At 49.8% G+C, this 22,185-nt stretch overlaps 1 protein-coding gene and 1 long non-coding RNA gene across 4 annotated transcripts in view; both read right to left on the reverse strand.

The window, feature by feature from the left end:
* Positions 1 to 22,185, reverse strand: part of LOC310753656 — a 198,551-nt gene that overhangs the window by 16,791 nt on the left and 159,575 nt on the right. The window lies entirely within an intron of this gene.
* Positions 15,080 to 22,185, reverse strand: part of NRTN (neurturin) — a 62,257-nt gene continuing 55,151 nt past the window's right edge. For 2 of the 3 annotated variants that reach the window (XM_083594929.1, XM_083594928.1), the window contains exons 2-3: positions 21,635 to 21,872; positions 15,080 to 16,651 (exon numbers count right to left, since the gene is read on the reverse strand). In XM_083594929.1, the coding sequence (XP_083451055.1) occupies positions 16,203 to 16,651; positions 21,635 to 21,845 (660 nt within the window). In that variant the 5' untranslated portion in view covers positions 21,846 to 21,872 and the 3' untranslated portion in view covers positions 15,080 to 16,202. The remainder of the gene's footprint in view (positions 16,652 to 21,634; positions 21,873 to 22,185) is intronic. The other variant, XM_083594930.1, reaches the window with a different exon arrangement.

Raw genomic sequence — 22,185 nt, forward strand, 5'->3', positions numbered from 1 at the left:
CCATTGACCCCAATGCCCCTGCCTGCAGCCAAGGCCAACAGGGAGGCTGCAAGCAGAAGGGAAATCTCACCCCCTTCGTGATAGCTTTCTCAGCTGCCAGCAAGGAATGTTGATTTGCACGCTTTGTGGGGTCGTTGCCTTGAGCTGCTCCTGGCAGACCAGCCTGGCTCAGCTCCAACAAGCAACGAGGCTAAATCCTGCGCATTCCCAAAGTCTTGGGAGCCGGGTGGCGCAGTGGGTCAGTGCATCCGGCTGTTGACCAAAAGACTGGTGGTTCGAGCCCACCCAGGGAACGGCTGCGGGCAGGATTCCTGTAAGGCATATTACACCGATCCCGTTCTGACTGCACTGGCTACTAATGAGTTTCCTGGCCCAGTTCAAAGTGCTGGTTCTGACCTATAAAGCCTTAAACGGCTCAGGACCTCAATATCTCAAGGACTGCCTCTTTCCATATGAACCTACCCAGACCCTGAGATCATCTTCCGAGGCCCTCCTTCATGTGCCTCCTCCTCGAGAGGTGCGGAGGGTGGCAGCATGAGAACGGGGCCTTCTCTGCAGTGGCTCCCCATCCGTGGAATGCTCTCCCCAGGGAACTTTGCCTGGTGCCTTCATTATACACCTTTAGGCACCAGGCAAAAACATTCCTCTTTAACTAGGCATTTGGTTGATCCGATTTACACCCTATGCCCTTTAAAAATGTGGTTCTTTTTTTTGTGTGTGTGTGGGGGTGTTATTGCGTTGTTTTAATTTTGATTACCGTATTTTTCGCTCTACAAGACGCACCAGACCACAAGATGCACCTAGTTTTGGGAGGAGGAAAACAGGGGAAAAAATATTCTGAATCTCAGAAGCCAGAACAGCAAGAGGGATCACTGCACAGTGAAAGCAGCAACCCCTCTTGCTGTTCTGGCTTCTGGGATAGCTGCGCAGCCTGCATTCACTCCATAAGACGCACACACATTTCCCCTTGCTTTTTAGGAGGGAAAAAGTGAGTCTTACAGAGCAAAAAATACAGTATATGTAGAAGGATGCAGGCTGGTCCAACGTGGCCAGTCCAACAAAGTTGATATTGAAGAATCATTGCTTCGTCACGGGTGATCTTTGCTTGGCCTGATCTTTATGGAGCAGAAATCTACCAAGAACTCATAGCCATGATGACCACCTGTTTAAGGACAGCAGGCCTGATGGAGCAGGCCAAAAATAAAGAGAGAAAAGTCTATCGCTTCGATGCCCTGTTTGCGAGCTTCCCAGAGGCTGTCCGCTCTTGGAAACAGGGAACTGGGCTGATGTGTTTTAGGCACGACCATACAAAGCAGCTCTTACCTGCTTCTTCGTCTCTGTTTGCTGCGGCCTTTTCAACCGCAGAGGTGGCTCTCGGAGGCGTCTGTGCTCCCTTCCAATTTGTCAAAAGGAAACCCATAAAAGCACATCAGTCGTATGGGGGGAAATACCCTTTTCTTCCCCACGGCTGACTTCACACGCCCTTGTTTTTGGCAAGCCTCCAGATTGCTCCACATTTGGGGCAGGAGAAGGCAAGTCCCTTGCCCCGGAAACACACCCAGTGTCACAGCAAGGAAAACCCTATAGTGCATTTTGAAGACAGGCTTGCCATTTATTCAGGGTTACGCCTGATCCTCTGTTCCAGGGGTCAGCAAACTTTTTCAGCAGGGGGCCGGTCCACTGTCCCTCAGACCTTTTGGGGGGCCGGACTATATTTTGAAAAAATGAATGAATGAATGAATTCCTATGCCCCACAAAGAACCCAGAGACGCATTTTAAATAAAAGGACACATTCTACTCATGTAAAAACACCAGGTAGGCCCCACAAATAACCTATTTGTCTACTTGCACTTTGACGTGCTTTCGAACTGCTAGGTTGGCAGGAGCAGGGACCGAGCAACAGGAGCTCACCCCGTCGTGGGGATTCGAACCACCGACCTTCTGATCGGCAAGTCCTAGGCTCTGTGGTTTAACCCACAGCGCCACCCACATCCCACTGGCATTGGTAGAACCGTGCAAAAATCGCAAGGCACAGGCAAGCTGACCAGGAAGCAAGAAGGAGCAGGACCAGTGGGGTCTGAGTCTTGCCAGCGAGCTCCCTGATGGAGAGGACGCCTGGATGCAGGATCACGACCCTATTGCAGGGATAAGAGGATTCAGTGCCTCCAAACCCAGGACGGAGAATTTGGGAAGTTTCCCCCTACCCACAAGGTGGCTTGCACCAAGTTTATTTTTCTTCCGCTTCAGGCCTGGCAAGTGCCGATGTCCTAGTAGCCGTCAATGGCAGAGCAGGGTAAAGACAGGTCACCCATGGCAATGTCGTCTCTTCACACTCGGGGAAAGAGGAGCAAGCGGAACAGTCTTGCCCCGAGGATATTGGCAGAGCGGAGGCAGCCCTGCCTTGAACACCTTTTCCAGAACACAACATCGCAGCTTGCCAAAATCTAATGTGTCTCTTGGAGCGGCTTCTTGGTTGCACAAGTCTCTGCAATCTCCCCGATCGAAAGTTTCCTTCCTCTCTTGGCTCGGGGCTTGCAAAGAGTCCGTTCTAAGCTTAAGCAAGTGGGAGAGAAAACGAGCCGAATCACATTACGAGAGAACAGCTGCCCACCACCCCATTGAGGTCAGTGTTGTCGGCACCAACTGGCAGCAGAATTACAGCATCTCAAGCAGAGGACAATGTCAAACCTTCCTGGCGATGTCAAGTTGCTTGTCTTCTGCTGTGTTGTGTACAAACACCCTGTTGATGGCAGCTAAGAGGCTCCACAGATTGAGGTTGAATCCTGACAAGACAGAAGTGCTGTTTTGGGAGGACAGGGGGCGGGCAGGTGTGGAGGACTCCCTGAACCTGAATGCGGTAACTGTGCCCCTGAAGGACCAGGTGCGCAGCCTGGGAGTCATTTTGGACTCACAGCTCTCCATGGAGGCACAGGTCAATTCTGTGTCCTGGGCGGCTGTCTACCAGCTCCACCTGGTACGCTGGCTGAGACCCTACCTGCCTGCAGACTATCTGTCCAGAGTGGTCAATGTTCTGGTTATCTTCCGCTTCAGCTGGCTGGATCTGATGGTTTTGTGGGATGTGAGACACAAGAGCAGTCACGTACATTCCTAGAGTGAACATGTTTACACATGGGGAGGAATGTTTGTCCAGCCAGCAGGTAAACTTCCTGTTTCCTCCTGGGCTGGGACAGACTTCCTCTGCATGGGACTAGAGGTGGGTGTGGCCTCACCTGTGCAGGTAACAACAAAAGCACAGGGCAGGGCAGCCATCTCTCTCTCTTTGACTACATGCATCGAAGATGCAACATCTGCTTAGCCAAAGATGCTCTCTTGGCTTCCAGCCAAGAGAGGACAAAGGGACTGTCTCCTTATGAGATAGTTTCCAGGTATATGTTACTTTTCTAAGATAAGTCTGCCTTCTGGGATCCGATTGTGAACAGAATGTGAGTACAGTGGTACCTCGGATTACATACGCTTCAGGTTACATATGCTTCAGGTTATAGACTCCGCTAACCCAGAAATAGTACTTCGGGTTAAGAACTTTGCTTCAGGATGAGAGCAGAAATCGTGCTCCGGTGGCGCAATGGCAGCAGGAGGCCCCATTAGCTAAAGTGGTGCTTCAGGTTAAGAACAGTTTCAGGTTAAGAACGGACATCCGGAACAAATTAAGTACTTAACCCGAGGTACCGCTGTAAACTGTTTTTATACTTTTATAGAAGACTGTGTCGTGTCTTATCTTTTATGACGGAATAAGGGGAAATTACCAGAACAGTTATAGAGGCTTTAGCGAGCCTGAGCAAACGCATCCGCTGCGTGTTTAAAAAGGGGAATGTTACTCTGTTAAACCCAGAGTCGGCCACGACTGGACCTAATGGTCAGGGGTCCCTTTACCTTTACCTTTACCAGAACAGTTATCATAGAGGCTTTAGCGAGCCTGAGCAAACGCATCTGCTGCGAGTTTAAAAGGGGGGATGTTACTCTGCTAAATTGTGAACTTGTTAACACAAGTTGGAAAGGCCATAACCAAACAATATATCCTCTCCTGCATCTCTGAACATTCCCACAGCATTCTGGAGCCCCGCCACGGCACCTGAAGGCCACAGGGTCCTCATGAGGGCTTTCCAGTGCCGAGATATTTTGTGCCGGCCCTGCCGGAACCACAGCCACCTTCACGGCAGGAGAGCTCTCCTGGGAACATGGTGGGTCTGGTAATGCAGATCAGCTGTAGCAGCAGTGACCTCATGGAAGACTGCCGGGCGATAATTAAAACGATTCCCTCCGTCACTTTATAGAAGTGGCTCGAGGCAGCCACGCCCCATCCCCTTTGCGGTGTAGCCTTAATGACACAAGCATACCCATGTTTCTCTTGAAGCTGTCAGCAAGGTTTCGCGAAACACCCCAAGCCAGCTTGGAAGGAAAATCTGTTCGCAAATTTTATTCCGGCTCCCACGTCCCTCTCTGCGGCCTTTTAGGGGAATTCGTCAGGTGTTGTTTCGGTGGGTGTTGAAAAATGGACACATGCACACACCGCTCTCACGCATGGCAAAAACTCCGAGCAGTTGCCGAGTTTGTTTGGCTCCTCTACAAATCGTGTCTCTCTTTTGCCTTTTTTTTTTTTTAACTGACAATACTTCAGAAGATGCTGACAACATTTTCAGGAAAATTGATGCTTTTGAATTCTGGTGCTGGAGGAGACTCTTGAGAGTCCCATGGACTGCAAGAAGATCAAACCTCTCCATTCTGAAGGAAATCAGCCCTGAGTGCTCACTGGAAGGACAGATCGTGAAGCTGAGGCTCCAAGACTTTGGCCACCTCAGGAGAAGAGAAGACTCCCTGGAAAAGACCCTGATGTTGGGAAAGATGGAGGGTGCAAGGAGAAGGGGACGATGGAGGATGAGATGGTTGGATAGTGTTCTCGAAGCTACAAACATGAGTCTGACCAAACTGCGGGAGGCAGTGGAAGACAGGAGTGCCTGGCGTGCTCTGGTCCAGGGGGTCACGAAGAGTCGGACACAACTAAATGACTAAACAACAAAGCTAATCTCCCGCACACCAGCTCCATGGAGGCGACCCGAGTTCTAGTCTTACGGAAGTCGGAGAAAATCTCTCTCTCTCTTCTGTTTATCCAGCCCAGGCATCATTTTATAAACCTCTCCCCAAAGTCATATTTCTCCTAACCCCCCTGGGATCTTCCATGTAGGGCAAACCATCGATCATGTTGGCTGCTCCACTCCCCTGTGCAATTTTCCACCTCCTTCACCCCTTCTTCCGCGAGCCAGACTCTCAGGACATCGCCTTCCAAGATGGTCATTGCCAATCTTAGCTGCCTCCCCCTCCCCGGCCCACCCAGAGCCCCTCTTCGTTGTTATTGCTGTGGAAGACCTGGCGGCACTTTCCTGTTTTAAGGAAATAAGATTTATGAGACTCCAAAGATGCTTAATAAAATATTTACAGAGCGTGGCTTTGGATGTGGGAGAGGGGGCCTGGCTTTCTACCCGAGCCCTTTCTGCTCCTGCCGCTGTCAGAAATCTGGGTGGCACAAGGCGCGGTAATATAAACGGAACATTTTTCCATTCCCCTAAACTCTATAAATCTTCAGGGCTGTCTAAAAGCACTTTGTTATCTGGAGAGGGGAAGGAAGGAAGGAAGGAAGGAAGGAAGGAAGGAAGGAAGGAAGGAGGGAAGGAAGGAAGGAAGGAGGGAAGGAAGGAAGGAAGGAAGGAAGGAAGGAAAGAAAGACACCTTCGCATCTTTTCCAGGGGGTCCACTTCCCTGGCCCACAACATTCACGATTCATACTGGAAGCCTAGTGTCTAGTCCTTAAGGTCTGAAAATGTTTGCGGTTTTGTAGCTCCCTGTGTGACTTGAGCTGTTGCCAGTTCTGAATGCTGCAGTTTGCCTGAACGAAGTTCCCCGAATTAGTTCAAAACCCACCCCCTCTGAACTACAACCGAAAGTACTGTATTTTTCGCTCTATAAGACACACCAGACCACAAGACGCACCTAGTTTTTGGAGGAGGGAAACAAGAAAAAAAATATTCTGAATCTCAGAAGCCAGAAGAGCAAGAGGGCTTGCTGCGCAGTGAAAGCAGCAATCCCTCTTGCTGTTCTGGCTTCTGGGATAGCTGCGCAGCCTGCATTCGCTCCATAAGACGCACACACATTTCCCCTGACTTTTTAGGGGGGGGGAGTGAGTCTTATAGAGCAAAAAATACGGTAATTCCCAGGACTGACCGAATCGAGTTTGTTTGGGGACAGAAGTTCGAACCATTTCGACTTAATCCAGATCAATGGAAGTAAGTGTACCACTCTATTCTGCCTTGGTCAGTCTACACCTGGAGTCCTGTGTCCCGTTCTGGGCACCACAATTTTAGAAGGATGTTGACAAGCTGCGAGGTGTGCAGAGGAGGGCAAAGGAATTTGTTCATATTTTTTTTCAAAATATAGTCCGGCCCGCCACATGGTCTGAGGGACGGTGGACCGGCCCGTGGCTGAAAAAGGTTGCTGACCCCTGACCTAAACAATCAGAAGGACAGACTCTTACCTTTGCACCAAGTGAATGGCACCAGAGAAGGCTGATGGGCTCTCATTCCTCTTGCATCTCACCCTCTTTTGTTGGCGAGCTCCGATTCTGGCTCCCGTCCCATAAGCAGGAAAGGGGGAAAAGCGGTGTGATGGAGGGAAAGGATGAGTCGATTTCGAGAAAGGGTCTTTGAGCTTGCCGGGTGCAGCCGACATCACTCCCAGTGGTGCAGCAATGAAACTGCTGCCACATTGGCAGAGCTAAGCAGGGTCCAGTGTGGTTTCGAATTGGATGGGAGACCGCGTGTTGAGATTCCTAGCCGTTGGACTAGTTGACTCTTGGCGTCCCTTCCAATTATACTTCTATGCCCCTCGGGGTCCTTTCCAAATCTACAATTGTCTGCCCCTGGAATCATGTGTTTCCATTGTCCTGCATGGAAGCAGCAGGGAGAGAAAGTGGTTTTTTCCCCCCTTCACTAGGTTGGCATGGAAAAGGAAGCTTTGCAGATCTCGGGGCTGTGGGAATGTTCAGGGATGCAGGAGAGGATATATTGTTTGGTTATAGCCTTTCCAACTCGTGTTAACAAGTTCACAATTTAGCAGAGTAACATCCCCCCTTTTAAACTCGCAGCGGATGCGTTTGCTCAGGCTCGCTAAAGCCTCTGTAATAACTGTTCTGGTAAAGGTAAAGGGACCCCTGACCATTAGGTCCAGTCGTGGCCGACTCTGGGGTTGCGGCGCTCATCTCACTTTATTGGCCAAGGGAGCCAGCATACAGCTTCCGGGTCATGTGGCCAGCAGGACTAAGCCGCTTCTGGCAAACCAGAGCAGCGCACAGAAACGCCGTTTACCTTCCCGCTGGAGTGGTACCTATTTATCTACTTGCACTTTGACGTGCTTTCGAACTGCTAGGAGGGCAGGAGCAGGGACCGAGCAACGGGAGCTCACCCCGTCGCGGGGATTCGAACCGCCGACCTTCTGATCGACAAGCCCTAGACTCTGTGGTTCAACCCACAGACCCACTGAAATTAACGAACCTCAGTTCTTATCTATGAACTTCAACGACTCTACCCTTGTAGAATGCCACCCATTGTATCTTCATCCTGATGCAGAATCAACACACCACACCAATTGCTTTTGTTCAGTTATTCCTCTCTTTTTTAATCATTTCCCCCCATGCCAACATCGCGTTCGGTTCTTAAGGTGTTTGCTTTTTCCTCCAAGAACTCGTATGCTTTCCACTGAGAAATAAATGGTAAAAGAAAAACGTACTTGAAAGGCAAGCAAAATTTGGCATCGTTTTGCACAATAAATTAGGAGCGGGAGGGGAATAAGATGGAGATGCCCTCAGCGCAATAGGTAGGATATATTTTAGGGTACCTAAATAAATATCATAAGTTACTTTGAATAAATAGAGCTCAGCATACTGTACAGTGGAATTGCATCAACTTCTCAAGGTAAATCAATGGGCGGTGTTGACACCAGGTTTGGGAGACCCTCAAAGCTCCCTAGGAACACAGATTGTTGGCTTACGCCAGGTCCATCTAACTCAATATTGTCTACACTGGCCAGCAGAAGCTCTCCAGAGTTTTGCTTTCCCCAACACTAAGTGGAGACCACGTGCTCTACAACTGAACTATAGTCCTTCCCTCAGCACATCTTTAGATCGCAGGGAAATAATACATTGCGACAGCAGCCCTTTCTTTCCATGTTAAGAAATTTCTTAATGAGAACCAGTAGTCATCGATGGCTTTTGATGGCTGATGGCGGCTAGCAATGACACAGCTGCAGGTCTGGGACTGAAAGGAAATGGTTCGGAAGTTGGAATGTCGCCCGCAGGGGTGCTAAGTTGAACAAAATATATAAAAGAGGGAAGACAGGGTGCAGCAATAATATTGCATAAAAAAAATACCACAGAAAACGGAATGGGAAGTTGATAGAACCAACAAAAATAAATTATTATGTATTGGAATTTTATGTGAAATTTGTGGGAATTTAATGAAACTTGAATGCCAATGCCCATCAGCTGGGGGGCTCAAATATTTTGTGGCAACCAGCAAGGCATAATAATAATAATAATAATAATAATAATAATAATAATAATAATAAATTTATACCCTGGTTTCCCCAGCCACTCTGGGAGGCTCCCAACACAATATTAAAAACACGTTAAAACATAAAACATTAAAAGCTTCCCTAAACAGGGCTGCCTTCCGATGTCTTCTAAATGTCAGGTAGTTGTTTATTTCCTTGGCATCTGGTGGAAGGGCGTTCCACAGGGCGGGCGCCACCACCGAGAAGGCCCTCTGCCTGGTTCCCTGTAACCTCACTTCTCGCAGGGAGGGAACGACCAGAAGGCCCTTGGAGCTGGACCTCAGTGTCCGGGCTGGACAATGGGGGTGGAGATGCTCCTTCAGGTATACCGAGCTGTTTAGAGCTTGAAAGGTCAGCACCAACACTTTGAATTGTGCTCGGAAATGTACTGGGAGCCAATGTAGGTCTTTCAAGACTGGTGTTATATGGTCTTGGCGGCCACTCCCAGGCACCAGTCTAGCTGCCGCATTTTGGATTAGCTGCAGTTTCCGGGTCACCTTCAAAGGTAGCCCCACGTAGAGTGCATGGCAGTAGTCCAAGCGGGAGATAAGTAGAGGCGTAATCCCCAAGATAAGGGGATAAAGCGGGGAGAAGAATCTTTGATAGTGCTTTGATACCATCTCCAGAACCAGGTGGCGAAGAGATGGATGGGGAAAGAAGCTGGTGGGGAAGCAGAGAGGCAAAACACCTCCCCCCCCATCCCAAATAGTAAAGGTAAAGGGACCCCTGACCATTAGGTCCAGTCATGGCCAACTCTGTGGTTGCGGCGCTCATCTTGCTTTATTGGCCGAGAGAGCCGGCGTACAGCTTCCGGGTCATGTGGCCAGCAGGACTAAGCCGCTTCTGGCGAACCAGAGCAGCGCACGGAAACGCCGTTTGCCTTCCCGCCAGAGTGGTACCTATTTATCTACTTGCACTTTGACGTGCTTTGGAACTGCTAGGTTGGCAGGAGCAGGGACCGAGCAACGGGAGCTCACCCCGTCCATTGCGGGGATTCGAACCGCTGACCTTCTGATCAGCAAGTCCTAGGCTCTGTGGTTTAACCCACAGCGCCACCCGCGTCTCGTTCCCATCCCAAATATTTTCTCCAAATTGGCCTTTCTCAAGAACATTTTTCTGGAGATGTCGTCCCGTTCGTGGATGCAATCCTGGCCTGCGGTTTGGAGCTCTCGTTGCCCAACAATGGAAGCGCTCTGTGTGTTGATGTCATCTGGACGCTTCTGGGGCAGTGGAGCCAAAGAAAAGACAGGAACCTGGAAAGGGGCCTTCTCTACATGGCTTCTCTCTCCCAAACATCTGTATCGGGACTCTTATTGAACGGAGGCCTTTCCTGGACGACGATTAGCAAAACAAAATAGAATAGAACGTGGGTGGGGTGGGGGACAAAAAAGGAAAGATGGCAAGAATAAAAGGGAGCCTTTTCGCGTACAGATGTTTTTTCTACCCGCCTCGGATCTCCCTTCTGCCAACTCTTTGGAAATTTTAACATGGCGGAAACGGTCCATTTTCACGCAGAAGCACAGTCCTGGGTAAGGAAGATCTTGTGAGAAAGGGGCATCTTTAAGGAAAAACTGCTGTTGACCGGGAAATGTCCTCCTGGCAGGCTGGAGAGATGGATGTGGAGGAACTCAGGGAGAGGGAGAGAGAAAGAGAGAGGCCCCTGAGCTAAACTGGTGCAGAAAGGATGGAGAAGAAGGAGAAGTGGCCTGGAAAACAGCTACAGGAAGGGTCGAAACACACTGGGAGAGCAATTGCAAAAGCGCCCAGGTTTAATGTATTACAGTATTTTAATAATTTTTTGGAAGCCGCCCAGAGTGGCTGGGGAAGCCCAGCCAGATGGGTGGGGTATAAATAATAAATTATTATTATTATTCCAGTAGTGATGTATGGAAGTGAGAGCTGGACCATAAAGAAGGCTGATCGCCGAAGAATGGGTGCTTTTGAATTCTGGTGCTGGAGGAGACTCTTGAGAGTCCCATGGACTGCAAGAAGATCAAACCTCTCCATTCTGAAGGAAATCAGCCCTGAGTGCTCACTGGAAGGACAGATCGTGAAGCTGAGGCTCCAATACTTTGGCCACCTCATGAGAAGAGAAGACTCCCTGGAAAAGACCCTGATGTTGGGAAAGATGGAGGGCACAAGGAGAAGGGGACGACAGAGGACGAGATGGTGGGACAGTGTTCTCGAAGCTACCAGCATGAGTTTGACCAAACTGCGGGAGGCAGTGGAAGACAGGAGTGCCTGGCGTGCTCTGGTCCAGGGGGTCACGAAGAGTCGGACACGACTAAACGACTAAACAACATCATCATTATCATCATCATCATTATTATTATTCAAGACCCAACAACCACGGACAGAATCTGAGCTAGAAGAACAGGTTATTTGGTTCGGTAGCTATGTCTTTGAGGGGGAAGACTGCAGCCCAGTGAGTTTGCATGCAGAAGGTCCCAGGATCATATCGCCGGCACCTGCAGGAAGGGTGGAGAGCAACCCCTATCTGAAATCCTGCACAGCTGCTGCCTGTTGGTGTGTTTTGGTCCAAACGGTCCAGGTTTGCATCAGAATGGACCAGTGCTCTGGGATAACGTTCCCCCTTGTGTTTGATGGCTCTTCAGCAGCTGACATCGTGCGGCCCCCTAGTTCCCCCACAACCCTCCATGCCTTCTTTTCAATGCACGCGCCATGTGCTCGTGTGCTATTTGCACTTACATGTGCCTTTGCGTGCGTACACATTGGCACATGCATTGCTTGTGTGCTGCAAAACTGTGAGAGCTGCAAATGTCAAATGTCTCCACCCCCATCGTTCTGCCCAGACGCTGAGGTCCAGCGCCGAGGGCCTTTTGGCGGTTCCCTCATTGCGAGAAGCAAAGCTACAGGGAACCAGGCAGAGGGCCTTTTTGGTGGTGGCGCCCGCCCTGTGGAACGCCTTCCCATCAGATGTCAAAGAGATAAACAACTACCTGACATTCAGAAGACATCTTAAGGCAGCCCTGTTCAGGGAGGTTTTTAATGTGTGACATTTTAGTGTATTTTTGGTCTCTGTGGAAGCCGCCCAGAGTGGCTGGGGAAACCCAGCCAGATGGGCGGGGTACAAATAATAAATTATTATTATTATGTGCTTCGGTTCTCATGAAAGTGCAAGTTGGCTAAAGGGTGCCTTTAAAATGCAGACCTAATTGAATCTCTCTCCTGCCCCCTCCAAACCCAGACTGAGGAAGTTTCCACCGCCCGGTTGCCGCATCCACAGATGCCATGAGATTCGGCTGCAATTCACGGTCCTTATAGCTTTGAGCAGGTAAAGGTAAAGGAACCCCTGACCATTAGGTCCAGTCATGGCCGACTCTGAGGTTGCGGCACTCATCTCACTTTATTGGCCGAGGGAGCAGGCATACAGCTTCCGGGTCATGTGGCCAGCAGGACTAAGCCGCTTCTGGCGAACCAGAGCAGCGCACAGAAACGCCGTTTACCTTCCCGCCAGAGCGGTACCTATTTATCTACTTGCGCTTTGACGTACTTTCGAACTGCTAGGTTGGCAGGAGCAGGGACCAAGCAATGGGAGGTCACCCCATCGCGGGGATTCGAACTGCCAACCTTCTGATCGGCAAGTCCTAGGCTCTGTGGTTTAACCCACAGCGCCACCCGCGCCCCTCATCCAGCGTCCCTAGCTTTGAGCAAGGACTCTCTTATTTCCAAACTGGTTTTCAGAGCAGCGTGGACAAAGAGCTCTGCGATAGCAGGCAGCGTTTCACAGCAATGTCACCGTTGTTTACTCTGGAAGGATATAAATGAGCCCTCGGACTTCTGCCTTGGCCAAGCCAACTTCATTTGTCTCCCGAAAGAGCATTTCTCTCTCTCTCTCCTCTCTTTCTTGGCCGCCTTCCCGGGCCAAGGAAACAGAAGGACTAACTGTAAAGTCCTGCCGCCCTTTGCAGGCGGGAGCAAAGAACGTGGAATGCAAGCAAGCCTTACGGATCAGGACAGCTGCCCGCTGTCCAGCCAGGGCAGACAACTAGGGCAAAACGCATGCCGCGAAGCAGAACAAAGGTTCCTATTTGTGATGAGAGGGGCACTTCCTTCCACACAAGCAACAATTCCTCGCTGACCTGCAAATGAATCAGGCCTGAGTCTCTACGACTGGGGCAACTGGCTCAATCCCAGCCTTGCAAGCAAAAGTGAGGCTGGGATCAAAGGATGTATGGCTGTTGCTCTCTCACAAGAGACCAGAGCCCTGCGGGATTTTGACATCTTTCCGCAGGGCCTGCAAGACGGAGCTGTTCCGCCAGGCCTTTGGTCGGGGTTCAGTCTGATTCTTGTTTTTCCTAGCCCTCTCACAGGTCCTTTATAAGACCAGTGGTAACATTTGGCCCTGGAGAATATTAACCACTCTCAATTTTACCCGTGGACTGCCATCTGTCCAGATTTTAATTTGCTCTGAACTAATTTTAAGATGTATTTTAATTAATCGATTGCCTGTTTTTATGTTCTTATTTTCTTTGTATACTGTGTTAGTTTTATGATGTTAGCCGCCCTGAACCTGGCAATGGCCGGGGAGGTAAAGGGACCCCTGACCATTAGGTCCAGTCGTGACCGACTCTGGGGTTGCGGCGCTCATCTCGCTTTATTGGCCGAGGGAGCCGGCGTACAGCTTTCGGGTCATGTGGCCAGCAGGGCTAAACCGCTTCTGGCGAACCAGAGCAGCGCACGGAAATGCCCTTTACCTTCCCGCCAGAGCGGTACCTATTTATCTACTTGCACTTTGACGTGCTTTCAAACTGCTAGGTTGGCAGGAGCAGGGACTGAGCAACGGGAGCTCACCCTGTCGCGGGGATTCGAACCGCCAACCTTCTGATTGGCAAGTCCTAGGCTCTGTGGTTTAACCCACAGCGCCACCCGCGTCCCTTTCGCCAGAAGTATGGATGGGCATCTATGTCCCGGTTTCTGGTTATTATTTTTCCCAATCTTAAGTTCGGTTCCATCACATTTCCGCATTAGTTTGCAATTGTTCTTGGCAGAAAGTTCTCATGAAAATTGATGAGCATTTTATTACGAATTTGACACTCCCCCCCAATATATGTACCTCGTGCAATGGATTTTTGTACGTCATATGCATATGTATGCACATTTAACCCTAGGATATGTATATTCATTTGCAGTTTAATCGACTGGAGAACTGCATTGCAAAATTCGGAGAAGTGCAAAATGTCAAAGGATGGCTGCTTTGGCTCCCATATTGTTTCGGGGACGTGTGAATCCAGTATACCTGAAGGAGCGTCTCTACCCCCATCATTCAGCCCGGACACTGAGGTCCAGCTCCGAGGGCCTTCTGGCGGTTCCCTCCCTGTGGGAAGTGAGGTTACAGGGAACCAGGCAGAGGGCCTTCTCGGTGGTGGCGCCCACCCTGTGGAACACCTTCCCATCAGATGTCAAGGAAATAAGCAACTACCTGACTTTTAGAAGACATCTGAAGGCAGCCCTGTTTAGGGAAGCTTTTAATGTTTGATGTTTTATCATGTTTTTAATATTCTGTTGGGAGCTGCCCAGAGTGGCTGAGGAAACCCAGCCAGACAGGTGGGGTATAAATATTAAGCTGTTGTTGTTGTTGATGATGATTTGCCATTAAATGGTAACTGAATCAAATTTATCTCCCTCCTCACTGGTCAGCAGCAAATGCCTCTTAAGGCTGAATATCTGGTTCCTTCTTCAGTAGAGAAGCCATCAACCTCGCTTTGAGAAGCACAGCGACACTGCAAATTAAAACTTGTTCTGACTGTCGTTTCCATTATTTCACGGAATAAAGAGAGTTGCCTTAACGCCAAGTCAGTTCACTGATTCATCTAGTGGATTATTGTGTACTGTAACCTTCTCCAGATGTTATAGGACTGCAATGTCCAGCATCCCTGACCCTTGGGCTAAGCTGGTGGAGATAGATGGGAGTTGTAGTTCTGCGATGTCCAGAGGCTGTTCTCCTCTGATTAGCTGTGGCTCCTGCAGTTCTCCCTGAGGCAAAGATGGAACCCGGACCCTGATGCCTTTGGAAAGCAGGCAATTCCAGAGATTTGAACTCAGGACGTTCTGCTTCCAAAATTATGGCCCCTCACAAAGTCTGGAGACAGTTAGGAAGTGGCCTTGGCCAGAGCTTTAGGAGCTCACACATTGCCCTCGTCCAGGATTTCCCAAACTTGGATCTCTTTCCAGCTGTTTTTGGACTACACTTCCCATCATCCCTGACCTGCTAGCTAGGGATGATGGCAGTCGTAGTCCAAAAACAGCTGGAGACCCAAGTTTGGGTAACACTGGCCTGCTCCACTTCTCAGGAGTAGGCGATCTGAGGATCGTGTCCCAATAAAACAGCTAGCACATGAGCAGGGTCCAGTATGCTTTCAAACGGGGGGGGGGGGACTGCATGTTGAGGTTCCTGCATTGCAGGGGGTTGGACTAGATGACCCCTGGGGACCCATTGACCATTTTATGATTCTCTCTACACTAAACCATCAACAGTTCTCCATAACCCTTCCCCAATCTAGCTCGAGATGCCAGAGATTGAACTTTGAACCGCCTGTATGCAATGATGCCTCCTTCCTGTAAAATCCATTTAAGCACCTAGTCCTCATGGTTCTGAGCAGACTGAAACAGCAGCGCAGGTGCCTTAAAACTGAGTCAGGTCCACAGCGCTCCACGTTGGCCCAACCTGCTGGCGGAGGCTCTCCGTGATTTCAGACATAACTGGAAGCGCCAGGAATCGAAACCTGCAAAACTCTGCCACCAAACTCCAACGTCCCTCCAGTGTTTAATGTGGAATATTTGAGCTCTTCGGTTTCAGAATCCCCCGGACGCCGCCGATTCCGTTAAGAATTTGATGCAATGCCTGGAAAGGAACGTCAGCCTTTTTGTACACATTTGTCAATACTTTAAACCTACGTCTACATGTATATACAAACATACATTTTACACAGCACTGTTATAACGGTGTGTGTACTTTAAGATGGCGGCAGCATGGCTCCCCTGCAAGTACGGAAGGAGCTCTCCTCAATCTCTCAACCCTTCTTCACCCATAGGATTCAGAAGGCGCGGTGCGGGCAGGAACAGCCCCTGGCACCCGGGCCCCATGTGGAACCACCCCTGTAAAGATCTCCAGCTTGGGCAAAGCGGGCATTGCCCACGGGGCGGCTCCTCCAGAAGACCACCAGGCAAGAGATCTCTCTTGTTTCCGATCAGCTGCGAAGCTTGGAATGACGTTCCTCCAGCCGGTTGCGTCGAGAGTGCGCCGGTTCCTCCATCGCGGCAGCGCAGCGGGCTGTTCCGGCGAGGCCCTTGACAGGATTCCTTGCACTGCTGGAATCAAGAGCTTCCCCGGCTCCCCAACAGTTGAGGAGGCCCCCAACCAGACGCTGGCTTCTCTTGGCCTCCGTTGACGGCCCTGAGGTAGACTTAAAATCCAGTTGTCTCCTTGGCTGCTCCAAGCGGGGATGCCCTGGCAGTCTTCTCCTCACGTCCTCTTCCACCTTTGGACAACCACCCACACGCCAGCAGCGTCTGGGCACCGCTGGGTGCGCAGCCAGGCCCCTCCTCCTCCAACCGTTGCTCCATCACACACAGCCGCACTCTTTGGCCGACACCTCGTTCACTGTGTAGTAGCGGTTCCCCGCGTCCAAGAAGGAGACGTCGTCGTCGTACGACAGGGGGCGGCAGCACGGCCGGGCCCTCACCTTCTCCTTCTTGATCTTCCGCATGCTCCTCACGTTCTTGAGGGACAGGTCGTAGTTGCGCACGGCCGAGTCGCAGGTGCCACTGCAGTAGCGGAAGAGGACCGTCTCGTCCGACTTATACCCGAGGCCCAACTCGCTGACAGTCACCTCCAGCTCCTTGAGGGAGCAGGGCTTATGGCGGGCCTTGGCGCGTTTCATCCGGTTGCCGGCTTTGGCAAAGAGCGGCAGTTCGTGGCCCCCCGAATTCATGGACTGGCTGTACCTCTCGATCAGCGTGGAGATGAGGTGGCGGATTTCTCCCTCCGTGTAGCTCTCGAACAACGTGCTGTCTGGAATTTTTTTAAGAAACGACAGAAAATTAGAATAATTAGAATAATTATTTTTTTTTGTATATAATTTTTATTAATTTTCCAATAAAAACAAATTTATAACACAATTAAACATTAGGAATTAATCACACGTCTTTTTTCTTTTAGACTTCCATCAACATGTCTGATAATTTTCCGTAGTTAATACATATCTTAACATTTCTTCATTTATATTGCACTATGTATATCTTATCTTACCATGTTATTTAAACAATATTTCTACCAAACATTCAGAGCCTAGGACTTGCCTATATTGCACAGAGTGTAGGACTTGCACTATATTATTTTCCGTTCAGCAGCCTAACAGTCCATGGACAGAATCTGTTTTTTAGCCTGTTGGTACGACTGATTATGGGACGCTGTGGGTTAAACCACAGAGCCTAGGACTTGCCGATCAGAAGGTCGGCGGTTTGAATCCCCGCCACGGGGTGAGCTCCTGTTGCTCGGTCCCTGCTCCTGCCAACCTAGCAGTTCAAAAGCACGTCAAAGTGCAAGTAGATAAATAGGTACCACTCTGGCGGGAAGGTAAAGGGCGTTTCCGTGCGCTGCTCTGGTTCACCAGAAGCGGCTTAGTCATGCTGGCCACATGACCCGGAAGCTGTACGCCGGCTCCCTCGGCCATAAAGCGAGATGAGCACCGCAACCCCAGAGTCGGTCACAACTGGACCTAATGGTCAGGGGTCCCTTTACCTTAATAATAATATAATAATAACGTTTTATTTATATCCTGCCCTCCCCAGCCGAAGCCGGGCTCAGAGCAGCCAACAACAATAAAAGTAACACAGCATTCTAAAATCAATTAATTTTAAAATCAATTCAAAATCAGATTAATGGCAACCATTGGGCTAGAGTTCTGTGAAGATTGCCAAGGGAGGGAGTCAGGCTGTGCCCTGACCAAAGGCCTGGTGGAACAGCTCTGTCTTGCAGGTCCTGCGGAAAGATGTCAAGTCCCGCAGGGCCCTAGTCTCTTGTGGCAGAGCGTTCCACCAGATCGGGGCCACGGCCAAAAAAGCCCTGGCTCTTGTTGAGGCCAGCCTAACCTCCCTGCGGCCCGGGACCTCCAAGATGTTTTCGTTTGAAGACCGTAAGGACTATACTGAAATGGCAAAACTGACTGGGCGACTCAGGAATCAAGAAGATAATGACTTTAAAAAAAGAATGGGAAGAATTTATAACTTATTTAGGAGACCATTGTTAAACAAATAAAAACGTGAGCTGGACTTTAAAACCAACTTGTAAAGAAACGGGGTGGGTGGGATGGATAATTCAGAGAGATGAAAACTGTGGAGAATGCAATGATATGTAGTTTTGGAATAATTATTCCTTCCAGTAGCACCTTAGAGACCAACTAAGTTTCTTATTGGTATGAGCTTTCGTGTATCTGAAGAAGTGTGTATGCACATGAAAGCTCATACCAATAACAAACTTAGTTGGTCTCTAAGGTGCTACTGGAAGGAATTTTTTTTTATTTTGTTTCGACTACGGCAGACCAACACGGCTACCTACTTGTATCTAGAATAATTATGTTAAGGACCCATGCAGGGGACACGAGGGGAAATTGTGAGATTCAGAGAATCTCATATATGGATATGGTAAAAGTTTTTTTTTTCTTTAAAAAGAACCCAGAACTCTCCCATCCACCGCCACAAACATGGGGCACAGCCCTCTATTTTTATTTTTGCATTAAATACCCTCCCCACCCCACAAGCCGGTGTGCTCTTTGGCACGCTCCGAGCATCCAGCGTTTTTCCACGAAGGCAACATGGCCTCCGCTCACAACCTGGATTTAACAGCCTCCACGAAGCCACTGAGGGCCTTTAAAGGACCCAGCGGCCGGAGGCTTTTATTCCGTTCCCAGGCAGGAAAGAACAAAAGGGACAGCAGCATCTGATTCCAATGACCATTTGTCGCCAGTAATTCGCTGGCGCCAATTTGGGGAAGGGCCCAGAAAGCTCGGTTTGAAACAGTTGGGGTTTGCTTGCTTGCTTGTTTGTCACGTCATTAATAATAATAATAATAATAATAATAATAATAATTATTATTATTATTATTATTATTATTATTATTATTATTATTATTATTTATTGTTTTGCCAACAAAGGTCCGTATAGTTAAAGCTCTGGTTTTCCCAGTAGTGATGTATGGAAGTGAGAGCTGGACCATAAAGAAGGCGGATCGCCGAAGAATGGATGCTTTTGAATTCTGGTGCTGGAGGAGACTCTTGAGAGTCCCATGGACTGCAAGAAGATCAAACCTCTCCATTCTGAAGGAAATCAGCCCTGAGTGCTCACTGGAAGGACAGATCCTGAAGCTGAGGCTCCAGTACTTTGGCCACCTCATGAGAAGAGAAGACTCCCTGGAAAAGACCCTGATGTTGGGAAAGATGGAGGGCACAAGGAGAAGGGGACGATGGAGGACGAGATGGTGGGACACTGTTCTTGAAGCGACGAACATGAGTTTGACCAAACTGCAGGAGGCAGTGGAAGACAGGAGGGCCTGGCGTGCTCTGGTCCATGGGGTCACAAAGAGGCGGACACGACTAAACCACTCAACAACAATTTATTATTTATACCCCGCCCATCTGGCTGGGTTTCCCCTTCATGTTGGGGAAGGTGGCCCCATTAGGGCAAAGTTAGCACTGCCCCTCCAAGTTTGTTCAGCCAGCCAGACCCCCCACCTGCTCGCCTTCTTACTTACAGCTTCCTTCCCCTCCTTACATACCCTCCAACACTCCTCAGATGAAAATAGGGACATTTCTCACTCGCCCCCCCGCCAACTGACCCCCCTTGACCTCCCTTTTTTTTTTTTTTTGCTGTTGTTCTCCTTCCCTCTCCCCGCTGAAACTCCTGCACCTGATCGGAAGCCGCATCTGACATTCGGGTTCCAAAAATAGTTCGCAAACTGGAACACTCACTTCTGGGTTTGCAGCGTTCGGGAGCCAAAGCGTTCGACTCGCAAGGCATTCGGGATCCAAGGTACAACTGTATTATTATTATTATTATTATTATTATTATTATTATTATTACTACTATACCCCATCTATCTGACTGTGTTGCCCCAGTGACTCTGGACAGCTTCCAACATACAATCATACCTCGGGTTACAGACGCTTCAGGTTGCGTTTTTTCGGGTTGCAGACGCACCGAAACCCGGAAGTACCAGAACAGGTTACTTCTGGGTTTCGGTGGTTGTGCATGCAGAGAAGCGCTACATTGCGCTTTGCGCATGCGCAGAAGTGCCGAATCGCAACCCAAGCGTGTGCAGGCGTGGCGCTGCTGGTTGCGAACGTGCCTCCCGCACGGATCACGTTCGCAACCTGAGAGTCCACTGTATAGAAAAATTCCTGGAGGGTGATGGGATGGAGTTGGGGGTTGGAGCACTTCACTCTTCTCCCGGTGTGTGCAATTGGTAGCTTACAGGAATGCCTCAAGGTAAAGGTAAAGGGACCCCTGACCATTAGGTCCAGTTGTGGCCGACTCTGGGGTTGCGGCGCTCATCTCGCTTTATTGTCCAAGGGAACCGGTATACAGCTTCTGGGTCATGCGGCCAGCATGACGAAGCCGCTTCTGGCGAACCAGAGCAGCGCACGGAAACGCCGTTTACCTTCCCGCCAGAGCGGTACCTATTTATCTACTTGCACCGGTGTGCTTTCGAATTGCTAGGTTGGCAGGAGCAGGGACTGAGCAACGGGAGCTCACCCCGTCGCGGGGATTCGAACTGCCGACCTTCTGATCAGCAAGTCCTAGGCTCTGTAGTTTAGACCTCAGCGCCACTCACGTCCCTTCACAGGAATGCCTAGATAGAGCTAGACCAAGCCCTTCTTCACCCATCCCTAAGAGGGAGTGCCTTGCGGGCTGAATTTTGGTTTCTTCCTCCTGTATCCCCATGCCCTTCTTAAAGCGAGGGACCCAGAACTGGTCTGGCAGCACTCTGTCTCCCCTTAACCTGGTGGCCCCCATCAAAGTCACCCTCTCTCCTTCGCAGCTGGAATTTGGAGGCATCTGATAACCGCAAAAAGCCTGATCTAATCGTATACACAAACCCACCCCAATCAACTGCCTTTGAAAGAATTCTAATGCATAGACAAACGTGCAATTAAATCCATTTTTTCAGGAGGTGGGGGTAGCCAAATGTAACCAATCTCAGAAGCAACCATGTCCCAGTCAAACAGTCCCCAAAATTCATCTAATCTCCCCATCCCATCCCAGCTTGGTAGGACGGGTCTGGATTTGATTCTATGCTATCATAGGAAATCTCATGCTACCGTACACAGTTTTCTAAGCAGGGATTTGCAGATGCAGTTACATCAATTTTGCGCGCATGTGTGCAATCGTATAAATTTTGCGTGCATGTGTGATGAGTCGATTTAGTCTCGAGTTTAGGATCTCTGTTCAGGAGAGAGTTTTACACCGGGATATGCTGCATAGAAGCCCAAGTTTATAATGATCAAGGTAAAGGTAAAGGGGTCCCTGACCATTAGGTCCAGTCCCGGACGACTCTGGGGTTGCAGCGCTCATCTCGCTTTATTGGCCAAGGGAGCCGGCGTACAGCTTCCAGGTCATGTGGCCAGCAGGACTAAGCCGCTTCTGGCGAACCAGAGCAGCGCACAGAAACGCCGTTTACCTTCCCGCCAGTGTGGTACCTAATTATCTATTTGCACTTTGACGTGCTTTCGAACTGCTAGGTTGGCAGGAGCAGGGACTGAGCAATGGGAGTTCACCCCGTTGCGGGGATTCGAACCGCCGACCTTCTGATCGGCAAGCCCTAGGCTCTGTGGTTTAACCCACAGCGCCACCCTTGAGGAACCACCTAAAGAGGCCTGGGCGGCCACATTGAGACCACCTTAGGTTCACACCCAGCTCTGTCTCCTAAGCACTAGTGGACCCTCCCAAACAAGCCTACTCATTTTCCACCGGGAGAAGGAAGTTGTGCGCACAAGCTTACATTGGGAGATCAGCGACCCACGGCGTCCCAGAGCCCTTGGGTGCCTCCTGTGCCCGTCGGCGAGCGAGGAAGACGACGAGGTTCTCGAAAACAGCGACGAGGAGAAGAGGGTGTGCTCCTGGCTCCTGGTGAACAAGTCTCTACAAACCAAAACGGACAACATGGAACTGAAGAGCATCGAGGCTATAGCTGCCAGCTTCCATACCTTCATCTTAGACCAAGTCAGAACATTGAAACTCTGCAAAACAGGCAAAAACGACAGTCTTTATTACACCGGTCTGGGCCCTGGTATCCCTGCCCCACCCGGACCCCCTGCAATAGCATTCGAAAGAGGCGCACGTGGGGGGGGTCTTGTCCTCCGAAAAATGCAGAAATGGATAAAGGCCTCCTATCCAAACAATGACTATCATCAGCGCAGGTAAGGGGGAAAGATTACCGTATTTTTCGCTCTATAAGACACACCAGACCACAAGACGCACCTAGTTTTTGGAGGAGGAAAACAAGAAGAAAATAAAAATCTGAATCTCAGAAGCCAGAACAGCAAGAGGGAT

Source organism: Podarcis filfolensis (genome assembly GCF_964270895.1).
Source record: "Podarcis filfolensis genome assembly, chromosome: 18".
Classification (NCBI taxonomy): Eukaryota; Metazoa; Chordata; class Lepidosauria; order Squamata; family Lacertidae; genus Podarcis; species Podarcis filfolensis.